The 27,140-nt window shown below is 42.7% G+C and overlaps 1 protein-coding gene across 2 annotated transcripts in view; it reads left to right on the top strand.

Annotated features, from left to right (window-relative positions):
* MARCHF8 (membrane associated ring-CH-type finger 8) overlaps nt 1-14,948 on the top strand; it is a 109,773-nt gene extending 94,825 nt beyond the window's left edge. The window contains exons 4-8 of one of the 2 annotated variants that reach the window (XM_069071324.1): nt 707-786; nt 1,057-1,908; nt 3,662-3,842; nt 6,040-6,187; nt 10,399-14,948. In XM_069071324.1, the coding sequence (XP_068927425.1) occupies nt 707-786; nt 1,057-1,908; nt 3,662-3,842; nt 6,040-6,187; nt 10,399-10,706 (1,569 nt within the window). In that variant the 3' untranslated portion in view covers nt 10,707-14,948. The remainder of the gene's footprint in view (nt 1-706; nt 787-1,056; nt 1,909-3,661; nt 3,843-6,039; nt 6,188-10,398) is intronic. The other variant, XM_069071323.1, reaches the window with a different exon arrangement.
* The last annotated feature ends 12,192 nt before the right edge of the window (nt 14,949-27,140 follow it).

Here is a 27,140-nt window from a genome sequence, read left to right as displayed (position 1 = left end):
GGGCTCAGACACTCAGCACCACACCCAGAAATAACTGGCCGTGTAACCTTGAGCAAGTTACTTAACCCCAATTGCCTTAAAAAAATAAAAGAAAAAGAACTTTCTGGCCAGATATAAATGCTTAATAAAGACTGGATTGGTTAACTTGACTTGGGGGCGAATTGACATAACTTGAAATTGTCTACGGTCAAAAACCCTATATATGGCTTATACAGAATTAGGGTTACTCAAGTCTTGTGTACGTAATTAATGTTCCGTGATTTCAGATATTTCTAATCGCACCTTTGGTTTTCTGTTATAAAAGGTGACCATGTTGTTGTTGTTTTTCCTATTTTCCTCGAGCTTTGCCTTTACTAAAACCCTATTCCAGATCATTGTGATATGAAGGGCACTGAGGCTGAGTTTGTCACCTGAGCCGAATTAGCCTAGCTAGGTTCAGATAGTCATTCCCAGAAGCTTGACCCTTTTTCAACTACAGCAGCTCAGAGAGTGGTTACAATGTATGATTATAGAAGGGAAGCCACAGACCCTTGAAGTTGGGAGGTAAGAAGTTTATGTGCACACTGTTCTTTATATAAACATCATTTATTGAACAGAGAATTAAAAGCTCCCGGAAGCATCGTTCACTACTTCAGTCACAGAAGGTGTCAGGAGAGCTGTTTTCTCTAGTTTGATTCTGAAACTAACTTAGGATGTTATCTTGCAGGCTGGAAGTCCAACATGTGCATCAGCTCCCCATGGCTTCTCTCGCACATCTGTTACCCCATCTAACCAAGACATCTGCAGGTAGAGTATTGCTTGTAGACCTACCAGGATCCACATTGAAGGACAGTTCTTCCTGAAAACTATGTCATGAAAAGCACCATTGTGCTTTGCTTCATCATTTCCTAACTTTTTGATTAGTATACATTGGATTCTGACTTTTGATGCTGATTTTGTGCACTGTTTGCTTGCCATGTTATCACACTATTCTCATTTCTTCACTTTGATATATCTGTTTTCTCTTTTTTAATTGTTTTTACTTTCTGTCCTTTTATTCCACTGTTCTGCATGCAGTTCCAGTGCAGTGTTTTCTGAATGTTGTCATCACAGTCCCGTGCAGTCAGCTGTTGTCTTGAAATCTGCTCTCTGCCAGAGTTCTCTGACACAAGGGGTCACTGTGACAGTGATCTGTAAAGACACATTACAGGCCTCAAAGAAAAGCTCCTATGGTCCAGAATGGATCCAGGCTTTTAAGCCTCCTAAGAATACCAAAGCCAGAAGAACTCTCAAGTTCTCCAAGTCCCTCAATGATGTGGTCGAGAAGGCCCAGAATGCTATGGAGAATCCTGACTGTGTAGAAAGAACTTATTCTGAAGGAAAATTAGCACCACCTCAAGACCAGTGCCTCAGGATGAACAAATTTCACCATAAGGAAAAACAGATTCTCAATCTGAAGCCTCTTGTATTTGGCAATTACAAACACTCATATGTTCCATCATTTTCTGCCAATCATTCAACCACCTTTGGAATAGGAGCCAACCAAGGGGGTTTCAACATCCCATCCCTTGAAGAGAAAGCAGATAATGAGGCAGCCTTGAAAAGCAAACGATTGCTCTGTTACCTCTTTTCCTTCTCTCACAGCTCAAGCACCAGCAGTTTGCACAAGTTCCATGAGCTGGAAAACTGCTCTGCTGGCTTGCTGGCAGCTAAGTCTTCCAGTGTGTTGGTGGGGAGCACAGGCTTCTGCTCAGATGATATGGGGGATGATGATGTCTTTGAGGACAGTGTATCCTCCAAGCTGAAAAACAAGGAGATACGGGCACCACTCTGCTCCACTGAGAAAGATAGTGACCTGGATTGCCCTTCTCCCCTCTCTGAAAAGTTTACCCCCTTATCCCCTGTGTCAACATCAGGAGACACATGCAGGTTGGTTTACCAAGAACCACCCTCCTTCACTGACCCTTCTAGTTAGCGCTGACTTGTTCTGCTTTCCTTGCCTTCCAGTCTTTCTGTCTTGTTAAAGATGAAGGACGTAGCCACAAATTCAGGGTTAATACAGATAGTACATTTTGTTGAGACCAGATTCTTTAATTACAACAGTGACAGCAACAGCAAACCCCCATGAATCTTAACTTGTCTTTATTTGTTGATGCCAAAACAAAAGAAAAAGCTACAAATATGAAAGCTCAAGCTGACCTTTCTGAACTGAAAGGAAATACATTTTTGCTGAAAGAAATCGGAAGAGAGGAAAATAAGTGTTACCACTTGGTTTCTCAGGTTTTTGGTTTTTTACAACTTATTCATTTCTAAAGATCATTTCATTTTCAAGCAAAGGCTACCATTTCTAACTGCATCTCTTTATGACTATTAAAGCATGTCTTTTTTTTTTTTAAGCATGTCCTGTTTATGGAGCAAATGCCTCCAGCAACTCCTCTTTTTCTTATGATGAAAGAGATTTAGCCATTCCCAACAAAATCCTAATTCCTTGTAACAATAGCTCTGCCTTCCAACTTTCTCAAGTGCCTTTTCCAAAGTCTCCTTTCCCTTCCTCAGAATTCCTTTGGAATTTTCTCCTCTGTCTTTTATTATTGACCAGACCTTTCCGCACTGAAATCATCAGCCTCCCTGTTCTGGTTTCACACCATTCACCACTCTTTCCTAGTTTCTGTTTTTTCCTGATGATTGGATCAGCAGCCAGCATCAGAGAGAATGCGCAATATCCTGGGCCACACAGTTGGACCCCTTTCAGAAAAGGTGCCAGTCCTAGCTTGTTTTTCCAACTGCTAGAAAACACTTCTCTACTTCTCAAAAATCCATTTAATGAACCATGTTTCTTGAGGTTAGTAATCCTGTTGTGCTGCATGCTGCCCCTAGACATAAAGAATGGTTTTAAGTCATAGCCACTTTTTTTTTGTGGGTGGGTCTTAACTTATGGCTTAGAAGTTTCTGGGAACAGGGTGGGTGGGGGCATAGGGGAGGTTTGTATCCTGCCTTTGTTGCTTCCTACTTGTATGACCTTGGGCAAGTCACTTAACTTCTCTGGACCTCAGTTTTCTCAATGGTAAAATATGGGGTTTGGAGTAGACGGCCTCAGATCTTTAATCCTATGAGGTACACTGCCTCTTGGTAGGAGAAGCAAACAGAGGTTGCTGTGGCTTCTTTGTATCTAGCTAAGCTTTTTTGGGTGCCCTTTCATAGCTAGAAGATAAATCATCCTTTTTAGTCAGCGTGACATTTCATTTTGGGAGTAAAGTAGAATGGTTGCTGATTTTATTTTTAATTTAAATAAATCACATCTATGAATTTAAAGAATTTTGTTCCAGGAAATACTTCCTTGTGGCTTTAAATGCCTCTCTCAATACAGTACCTTAGTCTTCTAAAAACCAATAAAACTCTGCATCATAATTCCTCAGACCATCCTTTTCCTCTCCATTGCTGAATACCTTCCAAGCCTTGTATGTGGCCACAATGAGGTAGAGAGAATGGTAGTTAGCAGTGTTTCTGCTCTCTGTGCCTATACCTGGGCCCATAGTTTCTGTATGTGAAGGTATTTTTCAGTGAGAATGCACACAGGGCTTGCCTCATGGTCACAAAGCTGCTTCTTAGATTTTCCACTGGAGTTTCATGTTTCCTGTCAGTCTGCTTGTTTTGTGATGAATGTATTTTATTTCTGGTGCAGGATATGTCACTGTGAAGGAGACGATGAGAATCCTCTTATTACACCCTGTCACTGCACAGGAAGTCTGCATTTTGTCCACCAAGCCTGCCTACAACAATGGATCAAAAGTTCGGACACACGATGCTGTGAGCTCTGCAAATACGAGTTCATAATGGAGACTAAATTAAAGCCTTTAAGAAAAGTATGTGTGCACATAGTACTTTTACAACAAGGTTTGACCCACTTGAATGTGTCTGATTTTACTACAATGAATAAGCCCCCACAAGAGTTGGAGAGAACTTCTCTCTAGAGATGTGCTAATCCATGACCATGGTCCCACTGGGCCGATCTGCAAGCCAAGGGCTTCTGACTCCCCACCTTTTACTCCGCCTGCTACATCATCCTGCTATTCCATATTAAGTATATTGCTGGTGATGGAAAAGTGATTCATGTTACCTAATTAGAAAACAGCTCGATTCCACTATCATTCTGGCTTACAGATTGAGTGCTTGCTAAAAGGAGATACATTGGAATTATACTGAGTGATAAAATTATTTCATTTCTTAAAAGTACAGAACAATTGCTGAATTGCTTTAAAATAGCAGCCATAGTGAGAAAATAGTGAGCCATAGTGAGAAAACCCCACCAGCTACTGGTTTGTTTGCCCATGAGATAATTATTGTGAATCCCTTTTTGCTCATTCTGACCATAACCAAAACATATCAGAAATGCTCTCCTGTTTCTTGCCATTACTGTCAGTCTTAAGGCTAGTGTTTATTTCCCTTTCAGTAATTTCATTTATCTTATCCTTTCCCAAATAGATTTTTCTGTTTATTCTCTGGACTGGCATATGTACGTTAAGAAGGTGCAGGTAGGGACATGCTTTTTGAAGTCATAGGAGTTCATAGTGCTGAAACCACTGAGGTCCTAAGATCTTCTTCAGGGAAGCAACCTGTAGCATGATCTCTGCCTTGAAGGACTTTTTAAAAACTCTGCCAGGATAGTATAAAAGCACATTTTGTGGTCAGATTATCAGGTACTAGAGGATTTTAGAGAGGGGAGAGATCACTATGGGTTGGCATCTTTGGGGAAAACTTCATGGGGAACATAGAACTAGAATGGTTCTTGGAAAAAATGGAGAGAAATTGGGTAAACAGATGACAAGAAGGCCATGGAACAGTATGATCAAAGGCACAAAGGCAGGCATTGAGCATGTTCTAGTGACAATTAAGTAAACTGGCCTAGTTAGAATAGAGTTATTGGTTCTAGACAGTAGTTGGAAATGAGACATGTAGACTGAGGGGAAGGGAATTTGGGATTGAGGCTCTAATTTCATTATTATATAAAAAATAAACTCAGTGGTTATGGACTAAAACCATAGCATTAAAAAAGATGGCCCCAAAGGCTGAAAACTAACCCAGATTCTAAAACATCAGCAAAATCATGTGATCCTTCCACAACCCAAATCAAGGAAAAGAATTTTTTCAGTACATACCACCTTTAATTGCTAAAACCTAAAGTGATCACTAAATGGTAGTGAATCTTCTCCGGAAAAGGACTGGGCTTTAGGAGTGGGCTTTGAGGGATCTAGTTTTAAGACCTAGCTCTTCCTAGCCATATATTTGCTGTATGACCTTGGGCAAATTCTACCACTCCTCTCTGGTTTCCTCATCTGTGAAGTGAACAGTATCACTCCCAGCGATCTCTAATATCTCTGCCAACTCTGATGTGAAATATGCAAAAATATACAGGCTGTTCAGGCTTTGTTCTCACTCCCCACTGAGAGTCTATAACTTTGGGCTACATCGGTAAGCTTTTAGGTGAAGCAGGACAGGAGAATGATAAAAAGAGCCAAGGTTATTCATGTCTGGGAATTATTAGCTTCAGATGCAAACTTTTCTATTTTTTATTGTGAATGTAATAGAGAACAAAGAAGCGAGCTTCTTTGGACATTAACCTTTGTGACATAGTTGTGACTTGGTTTATTTGTACACTGTCATTTCTGCACACACACACACACACACACCCTTGTCATTTACCTGTGGCATTGGAAAAAGTGGGAGTCTCCAAAGGATACCTTCCCACCCAGGCTGTAAATTGTATTCCAATTTACAGTATTATCTAGGGGTCCAGATAGAGATGTCTATAAGAGTAAATTTTCATGAGAAGATTTTTGTTGGGCAGGTAGTATATTGTTTCCTCATTAATCCTTGGTTGTTTTTTCTTTTCTTCATACAGAAAATTGGTTCCAAAAATGGAACACTAACAAGCAGTTTATCACTTGATAAGAGAATGAATGTTGTTTGTAAAGGGGAGGGAAGAAAGCATTGCTTTCTTTAGGAAATGTTCTCACAACGTAAGACTCAAATTTCGTGCTGTTTTCTGTTATTTCTTGTCAGTGGGAAAAATTGCAGATGACATCCAGTGAACGGAGGAAGATCATGTGCTCTGTAACGTTCCATGTCATTGCAATCACATGTGTGGTGTGGTCCTTGTATGTCCTCATAGACCGAACTGCTGAAGAGATTAAGCAGGGACAGACAACTGGTATGTCTAAATGTAGCCCATATAGTACCAATCCTCCCTCCCACCCCACCTTGTTTCTCAAACTCTTTTAAGTTACTACACATGTTTTGGATAACATATGGTGTTTTCATTCTAAGCTGAAGTTTTGTTACAATATGGATCTCAGTGTGGCGTGGAAGAGTCCTGAATTTAGAACCCAGAGACCAAATGTCTAGTTTTGACTTCAACATTTTCTGGCTGTGTTACCTCAGAAAAGTCCTGTCATCTTTCTGAGGCCATTTCCTGACCTGTGAAATAGGGATTATAATACTTAGCCTCCCTAAGGTCTCCCCAGAATGGCTGTGAGGATTGAAGGAAATAACACACCTAGATTGTATGTGGTGGGGGTGACCTCACATAGGTGCTGTGGACAGATGTGCCAACACCAGTAATGCCGAACGTACAAGGCTCTCCTTGTATCTGAGGTCAGGTAGCAACAAGGCACACCATGAAGGTAGGAGGAGGGGCAGACTTTGGAAGCAGATGGAGATCAGTGTTGGACACTTGGGGTTTGACTGTTGGCAAAACATCCTGGTGGAGATGTCCATTCTGTGGTCTCAAGCACAGTAGTTGGGATGGAGTTGAAGGTAAAGATTGGGAAATGATCCACACCGTTGATATTTGAAGTCATGGGAAAGGGTGACATTTGAAAAGTCATCATGTATAAGGAAAATAAGAGGTTTGAAGACATGTAGGTGGCAGAAGTAGCAAAAAGAACTCAGTGAAGGTGACTCGTAAAGAGAAGCAGCTAAAGGATAGAAGCAAGACTGGTGAGAATCGTATCAGGGAAGCCAGGAAGAGGTGTGGTCAGTGCTGTCAGATGCAGAAGTCAAGTCAGAGAAACTGAGGATTGGGAAGAGCCTTATTGAGCTTACTGGTGCCATTGCCAGTCTTTTAGAGAGCAGAGTAGTTCAGGGTAATTGCAGGGTCAGAGGAAGGTTTTGTAGGGCAGATTAAATTGGAATATATTTTCATGCCAGGGAGAAGGTTCATGAGAGAGGAGGGACATGATGCAGCAAAAGTCCTAGTAGGGTTAGAAGGGGACAGAATGAAGTGCTCAAGGGTTAGCCTTTGAGGGGAACAAAGAAGGAAGTACAGGTAGGTTTGCCATTGAGAATTTTTTTCTTTTTTGGAGGGAGGAAGGCAAGGCAATTGGGGATAAGTGACTTGTCCAAGGTTACACAGCTGGTAATTGTCCGAGGTCGGATTTGAACTCAGGTCCTCCTGACTCCAGGGCTGGTATTCTGTTCACTGTGCCACTTAGCTGCCCTGAAGGAGGAATTGTGGAAAGAAATCATTTTGGATAGTTTTAATCTCAGTGAAGAAAAAAAGAGACGAGGAGGGAGGCTGGGGTTTGAAGGTGCTGTCAGTGCTATGGGACATTTGGTTTGATCATTATCATGAAGAGCTGAAAATTGGGGAGCAAAAGGAACACTGCTGAGCATTGAGAGCCCATCTGAGGGCAAAGAGCATGACTTTATAGGTCAGCCAGTATGGTGGTTTTAATGGTGTTTCCTGGCAACGTTTGGTACCTGGAGGGAAAACAGAAAGTGGACGGAGAAAGAGTTTTCACCAGCTCTGGGGATTTGCAAGGAGCAGGTGTAGTAGAAACTTTGAAGGGGAAGAGACAGTAGGGTGAGAAGAGAGGACATTATAAACATAAATGCCCATGAGGTCCATGCTGGGTAAGAAGGCACATGAGCCACATGGAAGCAGTAGCGAGAGGTCAAGAGGTTAAATGTCTTGGTGAGAACAAAAAGAAGTTTCAAAGGATGAAAGAGATAAATAGATAGGAAGTTGGTTGATCCAGTCTTGGAATTTCAGAGTTAAAAGGGACCCCATGGGTCATCTAGCTCAACCTATCCTCTAATCAGGGAGAGATTATTTCAGAGTTCAGGATGTTTGTTGAATAAATGAACTTCTTTCCATGGAATTAGTTTTTAGATTTTTTTTTCTTTAAACGTGTCAGCTAGGTGGCTCAGTGGATAGAGCACCAGCCTGAAGTCAGAAAGACTCGAGTTCAAGTGAGGCTCAGACATTGTGTGACTCTGGGCAAGTCATTCAACTTATGTTTGCTTTAATCCATTGGAGAAGGAAATGGCAAGCCACTCTAGTATCTTTGCCAAGAAAACCTCATGAACAACATTGGCACACCATGGTCCATGGGGTCACAAAGAGTTGGACACAACAGCAGCAGCAGAATTATGAAAAAGAATCATTTGTGTGTTTTGGGGTGTCTGATTTCAACCCAGATCCATAATAGTATTATATTTATTTAAGTGGGTGCATATAACAATGTTATTTTGACTTTGAATGGGGCAGGGCAGACCATATTGATAGAGTCTAAAGGACATTTTACTATGTAAAATGCCAAAAATTATATTTCTTAATATAATGATGTCAGAATTTCATGCCAGAGAGTCAAATTACTGATGCCAAAATTATATTCCTTATTAGGCCTAATCATCTGCTTTATTTTATACAAATTTGTTTTATTAAATACAAATTTAAATAGATTGACCATTTTAAAATATGACGAGTATTAGATCTTACTTGGCTTTACTCTGTGTCCTTAGCAGCCCAATTTGTGATTAAGAAAATTCCTTTTTAAAAAAAGTGGTAAGAAAATTTTAGGCCCAAAGCCTGTTGTGAGAGATACATGCTCACACGTTTTAGAAGTGAGATCTGGACTTGTGCTAGCCAACCTCCTTGTAGACTTTGCATATCCACTGCCCTTCCCTAAAAATCTCTCAAACCCCGTGCTGCATGTGGGGAAGGACTTGTGCTGTGGAAAGCCAGGCATTGGAAGCAGACTGTGCCATCCATCTGCATTAGACAGCACCACACCATCCTCCTGCATTGTCCTTAGCAGACTAGAATGTTTTAAGTGCATGCTCAGTAATCTCTGATGTGGAGCCATTTGAGCTGCTCTTCAGAGTCATTCAGCCAAATTGCACCTCCAGATGTAAAAACTTAACCTGTGCAGATGTCAGGAAGAATTCTCATGGCCTCCCTGAACTGCTGCTCATACATGGGCAGTGAATGCAGTATGGCCATTTCTGTAGACACGAATCATTTTAATTAGTTGTGAAAGACAATACTGGGATGGTTTTCAATTACCTTAAATTATTTTAAATACAATATAGGCATTCACATGGAATAACATAAGTCAGAGACATCACAGTGCAGAAGAGGAAGGGAAAATTCACTGAGAATTTTTTACATGTTTCACATTCCTTGGAAAACGTGTTCATTTTTTCTTATTTCACCAACTGAGATAAAAGTCTCTTTCACATTTTAAGTAATAGATTTCAAGATTTCTTGCTTAGCTTACTAGGTCTTGAGAACATGAGGTTTCTCCCAGCTCTCAATGGGAACTGAGGTACATAGTCAGTGGTACCTTGTGTTTCAGTATGAACTAGTAACCAGGAAGCTAGATTAGCAGTGACTGTGTGATGTCATCTGTAATTAACACCTCCTCGCTCCTCTCGTTCCTCCATTCATAGAATGAGCCACATAGTGGATTAGTGGATTACCTTTGCAGGATGTTAGAGGAATTAAGACAACAGTGCTTGATAAAGCAGCATTATGTGACTGAGTAAATACCTTGTAGATATCATGGTCTGCATTACTTGTAAGTAAATCTTAGGTGCTTTTACAGTTATTTTTGCTACTAATGCTATTATTGCTTATTAAGTTTGAAAAGGACTATTTGTCTAGCATTTTTGGGGGGTCTATTCAGAGATGGTAGCAGAAACACCATCTGTACCTGTATTCACCTATAATCTTGAAGTCATATGTCCTGCATCCACAAACCTTAACCATTTATCATTGTAAGTTGTGACCACAAAATGAAAGGGAGTTAACAATACACAGAGTAGTTAAGTGGGAGGAAAGAGAAAAGTTCAGTTTTCAAGTTTGTTGAGAATCTGGCTGAATCATTCCATGAATCATTCTGTTAATCAGTAGATTTGTACCAGGAGAAAAGACTGAAGACAAAAGCAAGAAGAAAATCCTCTTGTACTAACAATGGTAGAATGTGCTAGACAAGAGACTGGTTTTTGACCAACAAAGAATGTAGTAAACATGAGGCGAGAATTTTAAAGAAATTTCATTTGCTGACAGGAAGATCGTTGAATTTAGAGTCTTGTTTAGTTCTGGTAACTCATTAACTTAGCTCTTTCTTTCCTCAGGGATCCTAGAATGGCCCTTTTGGACTAAACTGGTGGTCGTGGCCATAGGCTTCACTGGTGGACTTCTCTTTATGTATGTACAGTGCAAAGTATACGTACAATTATGGAAGAGACTTAAGGCTTATAACAGAGTGATCTATGTCCAGAACTGTCCAGAAACAAGTAAAAAGAATATCTATGAAAAACCTGCACTAACAGAGCCAAATTTTGAAAGTAAAGATGGGCGGCATGGGGCCTGTCATTCTGACACCAACTCTTCCCGTTACACAGAGCCTGAAGACCGTGGGGCAGAAATCCTTCAAGTCTGACGAGGGAAGTCTTCAAGTCTGAGACTGTTTATTTTTTCCCAGACATTCATGAAGAGCTGAGATAACACTGTTTACCACAAACTGTGTACCTTGAAAAAAATCAGCCAACGGCTTAGACTGGGTAGTTGAATTTTTTATGATGTTCTGTTTTTCTAAATCATCTTTGACCTATCTTTTAATGTGTCATCATGGTGGCATACCTCTTATGTTGAGTATCTTATAGGTGTGCTCTATGAGAAGGATTGGGAAAATGTAGGGGACGGATGCTACTGAGAGGGAGCCGTTTTGCTGGCTTATTCATGATCAGCCCAGTTGTAAAACCTAAAAGATGAATAGAAGGAAAGCAAAATACAGAATATCAATGAGCGGCCACACCATGAAGCCTGAATTGGATTTTCCAAAGAGTTCTTTCTTTCACTTTACCATCAGATAACCCCTAAGAACACTGGGAAGAAGCCAGCTGTCACACAGTGTCTCCATTACCCAAGGAGAGCCTGGGAGAGATGCACTGAAAGACTTTCAATGTGGACTTGGAGCCTCTGCTAATATCTGCCATTGACATCTCTCTCGGGCAGTCAGGTTACGATCATGCTTTACATATAAAGATGAGCGACTCACAAAGCAAACAGCACTTTTAAAAATCTTTATTTTGTCATATATGTGTCCAGTCGGATTGAAACTTGAAAGAATGTCTCATTTCCAAATAGTCCTTTCAATACACTTGGCCCTTTCCTACAGGCCCTACAGACCTTTCTGCCTTATGATATCTAAAATGTTTGTGATTTCCAATACATCCCACAGAATCTTTGTGACCACAATGGGAACAAACCCTAACATGGAGCTCTCACATGAACAAGTTTATGGAAATTCATGTAAGATTTTATTTGAAAATATGATTCCTCTGGGTTTAATCATATTTTATCCACATTGTCTGTGACAGCTATACACATGTCCTTTTAGACTATCCAGGCTTAGCTACAGAAATAAAGGGTTGTGTGTTGTGACCGTACAGGAGGGCAAGGGAATGAATGAGCGGAAGTTGGTTGACTTTCTTTTGATGCTAATTTGTATTAAAATTTCTCCAATTTGTGCTACTGTGAAGAATTAATTTGAATTAAGAAGTAAATGTTTATCATGCCTGCAAATGTGCATATGTGTGTTTTAGCAGGTAAAGCAATGAAAAGAGCTTATGAAAGTTATATTGACCTGATTACTAAGTTTATAGAAGAGGGAAGTTGAGGACCTCCATGGGTATGATAGATAAGATATTATGATGGATAAGGGAGGAATCTGGCTCAGTGGCCTCCCAAAGGCCATTTATCTAACAGCCCTTACCCTGGAATGGAAAATGTTGGTGGAATGATGTCAGAATGACTAGCCCTAGCAAACATGGACTGAACTGATACCAGGAAGTGAACTGTTTTGAATCAAATTGACTTCAGATTAATTGTTTTTAGGTGAGTTATCTTGCTCATATAAGTAAACTAGCAAACTGACTGGGCCTCAGTTTTGGAAAACAATTTCTATTGTCTCCATTGAAGGGACAGAGGGCACAGGTTCAGACATTACCTTAACCAAATTGAATCAAAGAAAACCATTAAATATATTATAGCCAATAGAGCATCCAGCCTATTCCTACTCCCCGCCCTCTTTGTGTTTTTTAAAGAGAAAATATAGCATGGAATAAACTTGGTTGCTTAGAAAATTGTTTTGAAATCCAGCTTTTTTTAAAAAAACAATTTTTTTCTCATACAACTTAACTTGAGCAGGATGGCAGACTAAACAAATCCCAGAGTACAGCTTACATACTTAAAGTACAGCATAAAAAACAGATCACCCATTTTCTTTGGACCTTTGATTGGTGAAGAAGTGATTTTCTTCCCATCCAAGAGAAGAAGAAGACAAAGGACCTACAAATTCCCCGTGTGATCAGCTGTGTTTGTAAGCTTCCTGGCTTCAATCATACTATTCTCTGGATGTTTTCAGCTTCACAGACCTCCAGCTAACACGTCTGACCAGATTCTTTTCTGGCCTGGCAATGGCTCTCTTGGTCCCTCCTATTCCTTTGTCATGAAAGCAGGTGAAACTTCCCTCTCCTATTCCCTTCCTCTTATCCCAGGCTAGTAAAGGTCTGTACCTATCTAGACTCTGTGTTTAAAAGTGCCCTTAATCCTGCTCCTTCATCAGGCCTGACCTGTGAACATAGTCATTCAAAGATTGTCTGCTCAGGTGTGTTACTGACTAGTCTGCCAGACTTTCAGCCTTCTAAACAGCCACCTTTTCCTTAGCCCGGGTGACTTACTTCTTTTTACCGCTTCTGACAATTAACCCTTAGGAAAAAGGGTTGAAAATGGTGTGACTTGCCTACTCTTGGGTTGGCACCTTCTAATAGAGTTTAGCAAAGTCTTTTGTGTTATGCCCTATGAACTTTCTTTCCCTTAAGTCACTTGAACAAATGTATATAAATTCTGGACAGAAATCAGATGTTCTCTACAGCAGGGCTTTTTAAACTTTTTCCACTTAAGGCCCCTTCAGCACTTCAGCCATGTGGGGTCATAACCCCCAATTTGAGAAGCGCTGCTCTACAGAGCTGGGTGACCCAGGAAAGTATAGTGGGCTGCCTTAACTCCAGATTCTCTTATGTTTGTGACAGAGTTTCTTTGTAAATCTGGTCTTTTATGTGAGCCATGGCTGGAATTGCCCATATCTTTTCGTGGTCCTAAAACTGTCCTATGACTTTAATGTAGGTCCCCCTCAAAAAGGACTTTGGCTTCTACTTATCCTGCTTCCTTATTTCTTCCACTGAAATGATACACAAATTACTCTGGTCTTGACCATTCTCAATCCCCAAAGAAATGTTGCCTCACCATGATACCATCTCATGGAAGCAAAGATGAATACTTTCTCAACTTTGCTGGCCATAAATGGTTTTTTTTTCCAAATTTTGTTAAATTGATTGATTAGAACCATTACCCTCTCCTTGCTCTCCCCACCCCACACCTTAGTGATAAAACTAACATGCCAAATGTGTTTCTATAAATGATCCACAAAACTAGGATCAACCTGCAGGCAGTAAAAAACCCTTTAAGTTTATATTTGGGAGGTTGACTGGATGAGGACCAGGTTCCATCGAACCAGCCAGAGTGGGCTGTAGTTTGCTTAGCAGGCTGCTGCAGGATCCAGAAATGGCTTCAAGTGTGTTTAGCCTTTTTGTGTGTCTATCCCTGCTAACGGGTCATATGTATATTAAGCCACTTAATGCTAAAAATCCCTTGACTACTTAGCCAAAACTCTTGGCTTTAGAAAAGGTAAAGAGTGATTGGACAACAACGGGGGTCATAACCCTTTCCTGCTATTGGCCCTGACCTCTACATGCCCCATCCCCAACTTCCTTGGTTTATCCCAACAGCAACTGCTGATGGTTTGTGGTCTCTCAACAGCAGTCACTATAGTACGAAGGTTCATTTCTCTTCAGATGTACTACCAAGCCCTGCCCCACCTACTTATTCCATCCCATGGTGAGAAGATATCTCAATGTCATCCTGATGTATAGTTTCAAAGTCAGGCCCTTCTTTCCAGACTAACCACACAAGGTAGCTCATCCAGGAAGGAATCTTACTTAGTTTCTACATGTCTCAGGAGTCTTCTTACATCTTTGGAATCAGGAGTAGAGGTAAATGGAGAGAATCAGGAAAATCGGAAACAGCCCTTGTTGGAGTCCCGAATTCTGTTGTCCAAGAATGTCCAAGAGCTAGTATGTTTTATTCTTATTTATTTTTGTTGTTGTTGGACAGCATTATGCCATATAGACAAATGTTTGGCCTAAGTTTCACCTGTGAATTTAGTTTGAAATGCTACTACTACATCTATAGAAACCAGGGAAGAGCCCAGCCCTCAACAAAAAGCACTCAACTTTTTCTAGGAAATAATTGCTCACATTTTACAGCTGATCTGACGTTTAGGTGCAACATTTGTAGATACTTGTGTCCTGTTAATAAAATCGAATTTACACTGGCATGGGTCATGTAGTTTATAAAAGATATTTGACAGTCAGCAATTTTTTTAGTTCCTTAGGAAATTTCTAGTAATTTAAATGTATAGTTTTGTAATCTTTTATGTATGTTAATCTTTTCTCAGTATTACCACTTGGAAAGTTCTTAGTTTCTTAAACTGTAATTGGTTTTTTGTGCTGTGATACACAGGTTTGTTGACTGCAGCAATAAAATATTTCTATGAAAAGGAGCACGTGCAGCCATGATAATTTTCTAAGAGGAAACTGAAAATGTCACGTGAGCAGAAGTTTCCGCCTACGCCAGCCACATGAAGGCGTGACTGTGCATTTTTAGGTTTCTGATCTTTGCATGCTAAAAAAGAAGAAAACTCAGTTCATAGGGGATTTTCTTCCCTTCCCTGTTCCCCTTCCCTCTAAAGAATTCCATTTGAGGAGCTCTTTCTTATACCTATCTGACTACAGATCATGGACCATAGATTTAAAGGAAGAAAGAATTCTAAGAGGCCATCCAGTCTAACCCCTGTACTTAATATTGATGAAGCAGCTGAGGCCCAAAGAGGGTGAAGAATTTGCCTGGGGGAATTTAAAACCAGGTGCTCTGACTCCAGGGCAGTGCTCTTTCCAGTATGCCAGACTGCCTCTCAGATGTAGTCTTCACCCTTCTTAAAACTGCCATGTTTCAGTGACTATATCAAAAATCAGTGAGAGACTCTAAATCCTAAGGACTCAAGTTGAAAAGAATCTTGGAAATGATTTACTCTAACCCTCTTATTTTACAAAGGCAGAAACAGTTTCAGGGAATTGAGGTGACTTGCCTAGGTCATATTTTTTTTTCTGTATTGTCTGCTAAGAGCTAAAATAGATTCAATAAACATATTTACCTAAAGCATTCAAATTCCAGTAGTAATCACTGTTTTATGTTTAGAAAAAAAAGGTAAACCTGAGGATGGAGAACGGAGTACTGTTATTTTGCAGTCAGTACACTCTCATTATCCTTAAACTTTTAGACATTTACTGTACTTCAATAATCTGCTTGGTCCTGTACAGGGGGGAGAAAGGATGACAAACACCGAAAGCCTCTGCCCGGTGAACCCGCGTTCTCTGTTAGAGTGAATTATTGTCTGTTCCTTTTGGGTCAGAGGGGAATACAGTAGGATAGAGGGCGGTTGATGTGACCTTTGAGGAAATACATCACCACCATGAGTAAGGTCTGATGGCCTAGAGAGCGCTTCCATCCCGTTTCCATCCATTGAATAGAGTTTTGGCCAACCAGGAATCCCCAAAGGATTTCTTTTTTCTGTCTGGTTTTCTTTTTTAAAAAAATTGTTATATTTTAACATTTGTTTTTTAAAAGTTTGAGTTCCTAATTCTCTCCCTTTCTTCAGCCCTTCCCCCACCCATTGAGAAGACAAGCAACATGATGTCATGTGTACATTTGAAGTCATGGAAAACACCTCAGAGTATTTCAATATGAGTCTTTCAAAATGGGACCCTCTAGAGAGGATACATTTTCCCCAGAACCTGTGGTTAGTGATGCAGGTGACCAGTTCTGGAGCCATGATTCCATGCATCATAATAGCACCCCTGGAGACTTAGGACACTGAAACTACCCAAAGAATCACCAATCTCCGCCATCTTTATTCTCATTTTACCTCTGCCATAGAGGTGAGAGTAACAAATCATGTTCCCCCTGCCCAGCATGGTCAGGGAGCCTATATTCCTGGCTGAATTAAGAGTGGCCAGATTCCCATGGTGCCAGGGCACAGGAGAACTTCAGCCCCATCCACCAAGGGCAGTTGAAGAACTGACCCCATCTTTGGTTGATCCTGCTGAGGTGTGTGACCTACAGGGGGAAGAGCCATGATATATTTAAGAAGTTGGAAGGAAGGCCCTCCATCTAAGACTCATTCAATTACAAAAGGAAGGACTTAGAGAAAGGATCTCAGACTTCTGAGAGGGAGCCTCTGTAGGTACCTGTCGCTGTAGCAAGCTCCCAAGGTTTTACAAATGATGAGCTGGGATCTCTGTCCATTAAAACTTCTCGGTCTAGAATGCTTATAGGCAGTGAGGGCAAAAGATGGAGGCAGTGAAGAAGAGAGGAAGGAAAGAGGAAGAATGGGAAGGGAAGGTGGGAGGGAGGGATTTATTCAGTTCTCACTTTTTACCAGGGAGCTCACACTCTAAATGGAGGGGAAAACATATAAGAGGGTTTGGTTTCATGGTGGATGGCAAGGCCTAGGAACCTTGAGTTGGTTTTAGGAAAAGGGCAGCCAATTCAGAGCTGTATCTCATGGGTCCTGGGAGGTACCTGAGTGCTTGGGCTTGAGGAGTAATTCTGACTTCATCACATGATATATCCTTCCTGCTTTCTGCCTGGCATCTAAGGAGGAGGGATTTTCTTTCTGGAATCAAACACATCTCTTTCTCCTGTAGGCAGGGTAGCATTAAAAAAGTACAGAACCAGGACTTAATTTGGATTGGGACTTTCCTCTACCAAACTTCAAAAATGGTGGCAGTGGTTTGCACCCTGGAGATCTTTGGATCTGAGTGTTACTGGCTGGGGTGGGGTCCAGATTAGGGGTTGCCTGAGGATATGGAAGGTGCAGAGGACAAAGGCCAGGCAGCTCTAAGAAGGGACAGTGTACAAGACCAACTTCTATGACTAAAGAATAGCTACCTTTTAAGTCTTCCCATCTCTAGCTAAAGTCATTGCGATGGCAGGACCCATGAGTCAAATCAGAAAGCTGTTTCATGCCTAATTCTTTCTTTGACCTTTTGAAGCAGGTGTCCGAGGGGCTGTACTTGTGCCCTCCTAGCCAACCATCAAGAACTAAAGAAAGTGAAAGGTATGTGGTTCCTAGAGTCATGCCTGGCAAGCCATGCATGATGCCACATCACTGGGAGGCAAGTCATAGAGATTTCTAGGGCCTGGGGCTGGCAGAATCTCAAATATTGGAAGCTGTCTTGTCCAACCCATGCCTGAATAAGAATCCTTTCTACTGTATCCTTGACAAACAGTCATCCAGGCTTTACTTAAAGACCCCCATGGGAAGTGGGGGGAGAGGAGCTGATAGAAGGAAGAGGAGATTGGGAGAAGCAGCAGTCAAAAGCAAAACACTTTCTTGTGGATGGACAGGGTGAAAGGAGAGAGAGAGGAGGAGAAATTAGGATGCAGGGAAATAGTAATCTTAACTAAAAAAGATTTCAGCAAGTATCTATGATAAAGACCTCAGTTTTCATATATTTAGAGAACGGAGTCAAATTTTTTTTTAATAGCCATTCTCTAATTAATAAGTGGTCAAAGGAGATGAACGGAATTTTCAAAGTAATCAATGCTGCCTGTAGTTATATAAAATGCTCTAGATCCCTATTGATTAGAGAAATGCAAAACAATTCTGAGGTATCACATCACATCTATAAGATCAGCCAATATGACAGAAATGGAAAATGACATGTTGGAAGGGATGCAGGGACCATGAGACACTATTGCATTGTTGGAGTTGTGAACTGATTCAACCATTCTGGAGAGTAATTTGGAACTATGCCCAAAGGGCTATAAAATAACCAGGCATGCCTTTTGACTCAGCAATACCACTACTAGGTCTGTACCCTAAAGAGATAAAAACAAAAAGGAAAAGGATCTCTACGTACAAAAATATTCACAGCAATTCTTTTTGTTGTGGCAAAGAATTGGAAATTTAGGGGATGCCCATCAATTGGGGAGTGGCTGAGCAGGGTGTGATATATGAATGTAATGGAATACTATTGTGCTATGAGAAATGAGCAAATTCTCAGCAGTACTGTACTCTAAGACAACTCTGGAGGACTTGGGATGAAAAATGCTATCCATCCCCAGAGAAAGAGCTGATGGTGAATACAGATTGAAGCTTACTTTTTTAAACTTTATTTTTCTTGATTTTTTTTCTTGCCTATGTTTTCTATCACAATATGACTATCATGTTGCTTGCCTTCTCAATGAGGGGGAGTGAGAAGGAGGAAGGGAGAGAATTTGGAATTCAAAGTTTTAAAAACCAACGTTAAAATTGTTTTTACATATAAAATGGGGAAAAATAAAATTCTAAATAAAAGTGAAAAAAAAAAAAGATGAACAAGATGCTCATCAACCTGGGCTTACAAGAACTGATGCAAAGTGGAGTGAGCAGAACCAGGGGGACATTGTACACAGTAACAGCAGCATTGTATGATGATTCACTTAGCTATTCTCAGCCATACAATGATCCAAGACAATTCTTGCAGATTTATGATAAGAAATGCTATCCATCTCCAGAGAAAGAGCTGATGAAGTCTGAGTGCAGATTTTTTTAAGCTTTTTTTTTGGGGGGGGGGTCTGTGTTTTCTTTCACAACATGACTGATATGGAAATGCATTTTGCATGACTGCACATGTATAAGCTATGTCAAATTGCTTGTATTCTCAATGGAGGGGAGAGGAAGGAAGGGAAGGAGGAAGAGAATTTGGAGTTCAGAGTTTTATAAGTGTTAAAAATTATTTTGACATGTAATTTAAGAGGAGTAAAATATTAAGTAAAAAAAAGAATTGTTGAGAAAATAAATAAGTAAATGGAGACCTCCAGGGAGAGAAAGCCCCTTCTACTTTTGGAGAGCTTTAATTGTTAAGAATTTTCTCCTTACACAGAACCTAACTTTGCCTCTATAGCTTAAGTCCATTGATCCTAGTTCTGACTCCTCCCCAAGCAAAGGGATGGGATTAAGGCCAAACTTATGGGAAGGTTGCTTTCCTCCTTTCTTAACCCTGTCTAAGTGTGCCCTCATCTACAATCCAATAGCCAGGCTCCTGGATGATTTCTGGAGTAAGTCTGACCTTGTTCACTGCCAGAAAACCTGCATAACTCCCCAATTCATTCATTCACTTTCTTGAGAAATGAATATCTCTTGAATGGTCAGAACTGGATGTAGACCAGTGTTATCCAGCCAATTGCTAAATCAATAACTGTTATTTGAGCTGGAGTTTTTCATTTTTCATGTTTGGGACAGAATAGGCTCAATTTTTCATTGGAGGCCCGTTTGCCCACAGCCCTCTCCTCCAAGACCCCCTTTATTTACAACTGGTGATTCTCAGAGCCAGTTAAGTGGTACCTAACTCTCTCTGGGAGGCACCTCTGATTAGTTTCTAGTATCTAGACCATCAGTATATGGTGCAGGTTCCATTGAAGGTCAAAGTCTGATAGTGGTGAGCCTTCTGCCTTGTCCCAAGATGTGTTTGGCAGGGCCCAAGTGAGACAACCCCTTTACCTTTCCAAGGGAGTCCTTAGGATCGATCAGGACACTTTAATGGGGAATTCCACTGGCCTCATCGTCACCCTCAAGGTGTCTGTATTGAATTTGCAGTTTCATGACTGGTTCACCATCAGAGCCCTTCAGCCAAGAAGACTGGCAGGAGAAGCTGCACTTTGTCCGGGAGGCATTGGAAGTAAGTTCCAATAACATAGGAGCTGAAAAATGTGCCCAAGGAAATGGAGGCCTCGAGCAAAGAAGCAACCCACTTACCTGAGGTCTGCTAGTAGGTGGGAGAGCCAGAATGAGAACCAAGATGAATTATGGGATAGAGGTTTGGGGGAAGAGGATGAGTAAGAGCTGACCTCTATGGAGCACCTTAACCATCTACCAAGAATTTTACCCATACTGTCTTTTGGTCCTTCCCATCACCATGAGCTGGGCAAGCATTGTCCCCATTTTACAGTTGGAGAAACCAAAAGCTAGATGCCTTGTCCAAGGCCACACTGCTATTCAGTGGCAGAACCTCTATCTATCTATACCACTGCCCAGCAAATCAATAAAAACTGAAAAAGGTGCCAAACTGCAAAGTCCTCAAGGGGAGCCTCAGGGGCCTTCTAGTCTTTACTGCTTTAGAGGAAGCATAGCATGACAGATGGAAGGAAGACCCAGCTTCTTAGTCCTGCCCCTGAGACATCCTGACTATGGGACCCTAGACAAGTCATTTCCCTTCTTGGCTGAGTAAGTGGCAGAAGCAGGTGCAGATCCTTATTGGGAGAGAAGTGTCTCACCTAAGACTTCCCTACACAGATGAAATCACAGGACCTGGTCTGGATTATTTAAAAAGAGAGTTTTTATGATAGCAATTGCTCATAATTCTATAATGCTTTAAGGTTAAAATCAGCCCCCAACTGTCATTTCCCTTCTTAGCTGAGTAAGTGGCAGAAGCAGGTGCAGATCCTTATTGGGAGAGAAGTGTCTCACCTAAGACTTCCCTACACGGATGAAATCACAGGACCTGGTCTGGATTATTTAAAAAGAGAGTTTTTGTGATAGCAATTGCTCATAATTCTATAATGCTTTAAGGTTAAAATCAGCCCCCAACTGCCCTTCTGTGTGGCATCCAAAAGTGATCTATAAACCCTTTGCCGTGGGCATTTTATTCTTCGGCAAACGTGTTCAAGGCACAGTATTGGACTAGAGATGAAAAGACAGAAACAAACATGACCAACAAAGCCCTACCCTTCCTTCTATCAGCTGTCAATCATCAGGAAGCATTTACTGGGCACCTGCTAGGAACCAGGCTCCGTGATGACGTGCTGAAGATGTGGACAAACCACCATAAAATGATTTTGTGTTTTTATGACTATCTCTTGTTCTTATATTATTTTCATTTCCAAATATATCTCTCCCCTGACCTGCCTAGAGAGCCATCAATTAGAAAGTTTGTTTTTTAAGAGGAGAAAGCTCAGCAAAATTAACCAACTTATCAACCCAGTTGGATTGTATGTACAATGTTCCATACCCATGGTCTCTGCAAAAAGAGAGCAAGGGGCCTCTTTTCTTGCCTTCTTAGAGACATCTGGTGGTGTGCTGGGCTTGGAGTCAAGAAGACCCGAGTTCAAATCCATCCTCAGATACCTAATTAGCTGTGTTATCTTGGGCAAATCACTTAATTTACCTGCCTCAGTTTCCTCAACTGCAAAATGAGAATAATACCATCTCCCTGGCAAGGTTTTTGGGAGGATCAAAAGAGGTAATATTTATAAAATTGCTTAGCACAGTGTCAGTTAGTAGGCCCAACATGAATGCTTGTTCCCTTCCCCCTTGCCCCGTTCTTCAGGGACAAGCTTGGTTGTTATAATTTCACAGTATTAAGTTTTGGGGGGTTTGTTGTTTTAATTTACATTGTCACAGTCATTGTAATACAAAGCAATTTCAAAAGAGAGTGCTGAAGCCCAGAGGGAATCAGGCAGTGGGCTTTGGAAGAAGCCAGTGACTCCCTTCAAGGCCATGTGAGCAGGGGATTTATTCCAGAAATAAAGGGAGCCCTTGTGCTCTGGAGGAGAGCACACACATCCTGTGTGCCAAGCAGCTGGCAGGCCAGTTTGAGTGGAACAGAGCGTGTGTAAAGGGTAATGGCAGGAAATAGAATTAGCAAAATCCATGGGAGGCAGATTGCGGAGCTGAGGTTGTGCTTTGTCCTGGAGGTAGCAGGCATCCCATTGAGGTCATATTTGTAAAGCATTTAGCCCAGCACCTTAGTGAATGCTTGTTCCCTCCAAAGTTTTCTGAGTCACGGTTTGAGTAGAGGTGAGTAAAGGCTAGGACTCTGGGAGTGATGAAGGAGGGGTGATGGGGAGGTAAGATCGTGTGATTGAGTATGGTGACTAGCTAGACCACAACTCCCAAAGCTGTGAACCAGGGAAGGTGGCAGGATAGTGGTACTCTCAACAGAAATAGAGTTTTCAGGGTGGGATGGACTGTTGGGGAAAGTCTGAGTTCTGTTTTAGATAAGTTGAGTTTGAGAGTCAGTCATAAGGGGACATGCAGGTGGAAACAGGCAGCTGCTCAAGAGAGAGATTGAGGCTGGGTGTCTAGATGTGGGAGTCATCAGCATAAAGATAATGATGGGAGCTGATGAGATCTATCACCAAGGAAGAGATTGATTATAGAGAAAAAAGAGGGCCTAGGACATAGCTTTGGGGGATGCCTGCAGTCAGAGGGTGGAAGGAGGATCCAGTGAGGAAAAAGAAAATGGTAAGAGAAGGTACAGGTAGAAGGAGAACCGAGAGACCTGTGTCTCAGTCCTGGAGGAGAGGGGCTGGTGGCCAGGGTCAAAAGTGTAGAGAGGTCAGGAAAGATAAGGACTGGGAAAAGGTCACTGGATTTGTCCAGAGCGCCAGAGCCCGTAGAGGCCCACCTTTTAAATCTCAGCACTAAGCATGGGGCAGGCAGCCTTCCTAAAGGCTGGATTTGGTCTTTCCTTTCAAATACATCCCTCCTCAATGCCTTATCCTGGCCTGGAAGTGCCTCAAGTTCTAAAAGTTTTGCGCACTCAGTAAGCTGTCCCCAAGCCTTTCCGCTGGGTGTCTCCCGTGCCTGGAATGCACTCCCTCCTCACCTCTCCCTCCCAGAATCCCTGCTTTCCTTCCAAGCTCAGTTCAAGTGTTACTTTCTAGAAGGTTCCCCACCAATCCCCCACTCCACCACCCGATGCCCCCTGTGCTAGTGTCAAATCTACCTCATATTTGTGCATATTTTTATATGTGGCTACATAGACACATATCTCCTTCCTCTGGGTGATATCAGCTCCCTGAGGGGACTCTTGTCTTTGACACATAGTAGGTACTTAATGAATATACATGTTAATCAGTTGAAGAAAGTACTATAGAAAGGGCTAATACTTACTGTTTTTTATGATGCCTGAGTTTCCATGAAAAAAAAATTAAAACAAAGATATTTAAAAGTTGGATAGGAAGAGAAGGAAAAGCTAATCCTGACTCTTCTAATAGAGAATTATCTGAACTCTCTGCTAGGGGGGCAGTCATAGGGTGAGGAGTGTGGCTTAAAACTCAGACCAACCCCTTCCACGTCTACTGTGCAACCCACAGGGCAGTCCCACATGTGATTATTCATTCTTGCAGGTTCTTTTGATGAAAGAATCCACGAGGTCCTACCTAATCGACACTGGAAAGTGCCTGCTACAGAAGCTGATTATGCTGGATGGACAGGTAACTGAGAGGAGTGGAGGATGGCTGGAGGCCTGCTGGAGGCCTGCCGAAGGCCATTTCTTGGCCTCTTGGCAGGGGGAAGACTCCACTGAAATTTTCTGCAGACTCATGGCAGGCAGGTGACCCCAGCTTCTTGAAGGCTGTACCAGTCAAAGTTCAGGCATCCCCATGTCCACAGCAAGGCAGCACAGATCCTTTGCAAGGCAGGCCAGAGTGTAAGCCTGAGCCACACAGGGATGACTCCTGTCACATCCATCCTTTCCCCTTAATCTTTGGGGAGCTCTGCCTACTCTATTTGTAAGAAAACTAGGAAAGGGTCTCACCTGCATTCCACACAGAAGCCCCTGTCTTTTAAAAAAAGCTATGGGCAATTATGCCCCAAATCAACCAATGTGTCCCCAGCCCATGTGGCTCAGGCTTGCTCTCTGGCCTCAGCGCTGCTCAGCCCCCACCTAGAGATGAAGACCTTGAAGGCCTGCCAAACAGCTGTCTTGTCCCCTCTGAGCCCAGCTCCTTCACAGGACTAAACTTGAGCTCCCTTTACTAACGTGCTGGTCCCCTGCCCCTCCTCTGGGTTCTCTCCAGCTTACCAAGGTCCTTCTTAGAGTGTGGTACCCGGAATTAAGCCAGTGGCTTGTGGTCCACTCAGTCTGGTGGATATTTTTCAGATGCACCACTGGCCAACAATGCCCTCCTCATACAGGGGAAGCTGGTTTTTCAATCCTTTGTAAGATTTTACAGTTTTCCCTATTGAATATCATCCTAAGAGATTCATCCCAGGGCTCTGAGTTTTCATTAGTGAAAAAAAATAATTCTCTTCCTCTTTTCTTTTTCAGAAACCCTTCCATTTCACTATGATTTATGATGCTTTGGTGGCATCCCTCAAGCAGCCCTCCTTTTGGGAGAAGGTCACCAAGGAGCTCCACACAGTTGGGGTGAGTCTGAAGCCCCCAGTGGCGTGGGGGCCCTGCTTCACTGCTGCAGAAATGAGGGCTTTGTATGGAACAGAATGCCAGCTCAGAGAGGCTGCCGACTCTGCCACTGAACGCCCCCAGGGGAGGCTGCCCAGTGGGAAGGGTGTGGAGCTGGGAGTCAGGTGGGCTGATTCCAGCCCTGCGTCTGAGGCTTTGCTGCTGTGTGACCTTAGACAACTCATTAGACATTTCTGACTTCAAGTTCCTCATCTGTAAAATGGGGGCGTCAGCATTTATACCACCTGCCTCCCAGGGTCACTCCCAAGAAAGTGTGTCACAAACCTAAAAACCCTCTAGAAATTCCACCCAACAAGCATGAAGTGGCCGCCGCTGGGCTCCAGGCCCTAGGCCGGGCAGCCACACCCGAGATCAGCACAAAACAGGTCCAGCCTTTGGGGCGTGACACCCAACAGCAAGTGGGATCGTTGCTGCTCCCGCCATGCCCAACATGCCCCATGCAAGGCGTGCCCAGGGGGTCTTAGCCTGTTTCTTACTGCATACGCATGTAGATGTAAACACAGATTTGTGTGTGCCTTTGTGTGTCTGTATATGTGTGCATTGTGTGTATATGTGTGTATGGTTGTGTGCGTGTGTATGTATATTTATGTATATCCTGGATGTAGGGGATAGAGAGTCAGGGAGGCCTGAGCTCAAGGCTTGCCTCTGTGATGTATTGGCTAAGTGACCCTAGGCAAGTCATTCAACATCTCAATCCCCAGGTGACACTGAGATTAAAAATTTCAGGACAGTTGCTAATCATGGGGAGAGGAAGTTTCCTCACTAAGAGTTCCCTGTACTAGTGAGATCCCAGAACAAAACTGGGCCAAAATGATCCATAAGAGTCATCCATAAAAATGTTTATTAATCCCCTGCTGGGTGTCCAGAACTGGGCTAAGCACTGCGGGTACAATTACAAGGAACACAGCATTCCTTCTCCCCCCACCCCCACATGCATAGGCACAATGTGTGTCTGTGTGTGTGCCTGTGTGTATGTCTGTGTGTGCCTGTGTGTGTGTCTGTGTATGTGTGTGTGTCTGTGTGTTTCTGTGTGTCTGTGTATGTGTGTGTGTGTCTGTGTGTTTCTGTGTGTCTGTGTGTGTGTAATAGAAATAATATGACAATCCCATAAATCCTGCCGGGCTGAGAGTGAGTGTGGAGTCACAGAGAGCTCGGACACTCTTGGCTGTGTGATTCTGGCCAAAGCTCTTGGCTCTCACTGCTCTGGATAACTCTCTAAGACTAAGCTGCACAGAAGATGCAACTGGAATCAGCAGAGAGAGTTTCCTCACCTGGGACTTGTCCATACTAATGATATCACAGGCCCTCCTTTATTCTTCAGGGGAACCAATGAAGGGATAAGGAGAAGGCCATGGTCCTGCAGGTTTTAGAACTGTGAGGAACCCAGAAATGACTCTGTAATCCCCTCATTTTACAGAAGAGGAAATGTCTTGTGACCCCATGGGGAGGGTGACTAGCCCAGGGTCACACAGACAGTCCATTGCAGGGCCAGGAGTCACCCCAGTCCTCTGGTTCCCAACCCTCCAATCTTTTCCCTGAACCTTGGCCCAAAAGTAAGCAGTACAGTGTGGCCAGGCTGGAGGAGAACTTGTGAGCTTCCAGGTGACTCCCAAGGGGACATCTGTCCCCTCATTCCGTGCTGTGGCACCAGCTGTACTGGAGGCCATGCTGCCTTGAGGCCTGTCAGACACTGTGCCCAGCAAGAGTAGAATTCACTTTTGGCAAAGCTCACATTGAAATTGTGCCAACTGCTGGGGGCAGGGGTGCCAAGCAGCTTCTTCAAGGGGGTGCTGCTTGGTGTTTGAGCAGTGGGGACCCCAGCGATCATACTGCCTTCTGCAGCTTTCCCCACGGAGGCCCAGGGGGCTCTATCCAGCTCCCATCATCAGTGAAAGCACACTCTGCCGACTCACCGGTGCCTTGAGTGGACAGGTAAGAAGATGCCAAGACTGGGTCCCAAATGAATGCAGGCTCCCCAAGGGCAGGCCCTCTGCCTCTAGCACCCACTGCCTGGCACTTTGGCAGGGAGGGGCACCTTGATAAATGCTGATGACCCCCAGGTTCCTCTGAGAGGCCTGAGAGCCACTGGCTGTGCCTCAGACAGCTAAGTCTTAGTGTTTGTCTAAGCATTGACCTCATGGGAGCCAGCCTAGAAGAAGCAGGTATAGAAAATCATTCCCAGAGAGCTGATGAGAAGGGCAAGGGATGGCCATCGGTGTCACCCTAGAGGAACAGGCCTGGCATGACTCCCAGGCATCTTCCTCAGAAATCCCTAAGGTTTCACCTAACACTTTTCTTGGAACGTGGGCAACGGGACAACTTTGCTGGACCCTTTGTTGTTTGCTGGTTTAGATGGTTTTCTGATTTTTTTTAAACATGGTCATTTCCAGAACTTCCCCCCCCCCAGCCCTGGTATTGAATACTATTGTCAGTCAGTCACC

Source organism: Petaurus breviceps, unplaced genomic scaffold, assembly GCF_028583685.1.
Source record: "Petaurus breviceps papuanus isolate PSGF00001 unplaced genomic scaffold, PetGlider_PUasm1.0 90825, whole genome shotgun sequence".
Lineage (NCBI taxonomy): Eukaryota > Metazoa > Chordata > Mammalia > Diprotodontia > Petauridae > Petaurus > Petaurus breviceps.
The sequence above is the reverse complement of the archived record's forward strand: the minus strand, read 5'-3'. Positions and strand labels throughout refer to the sequence as shown.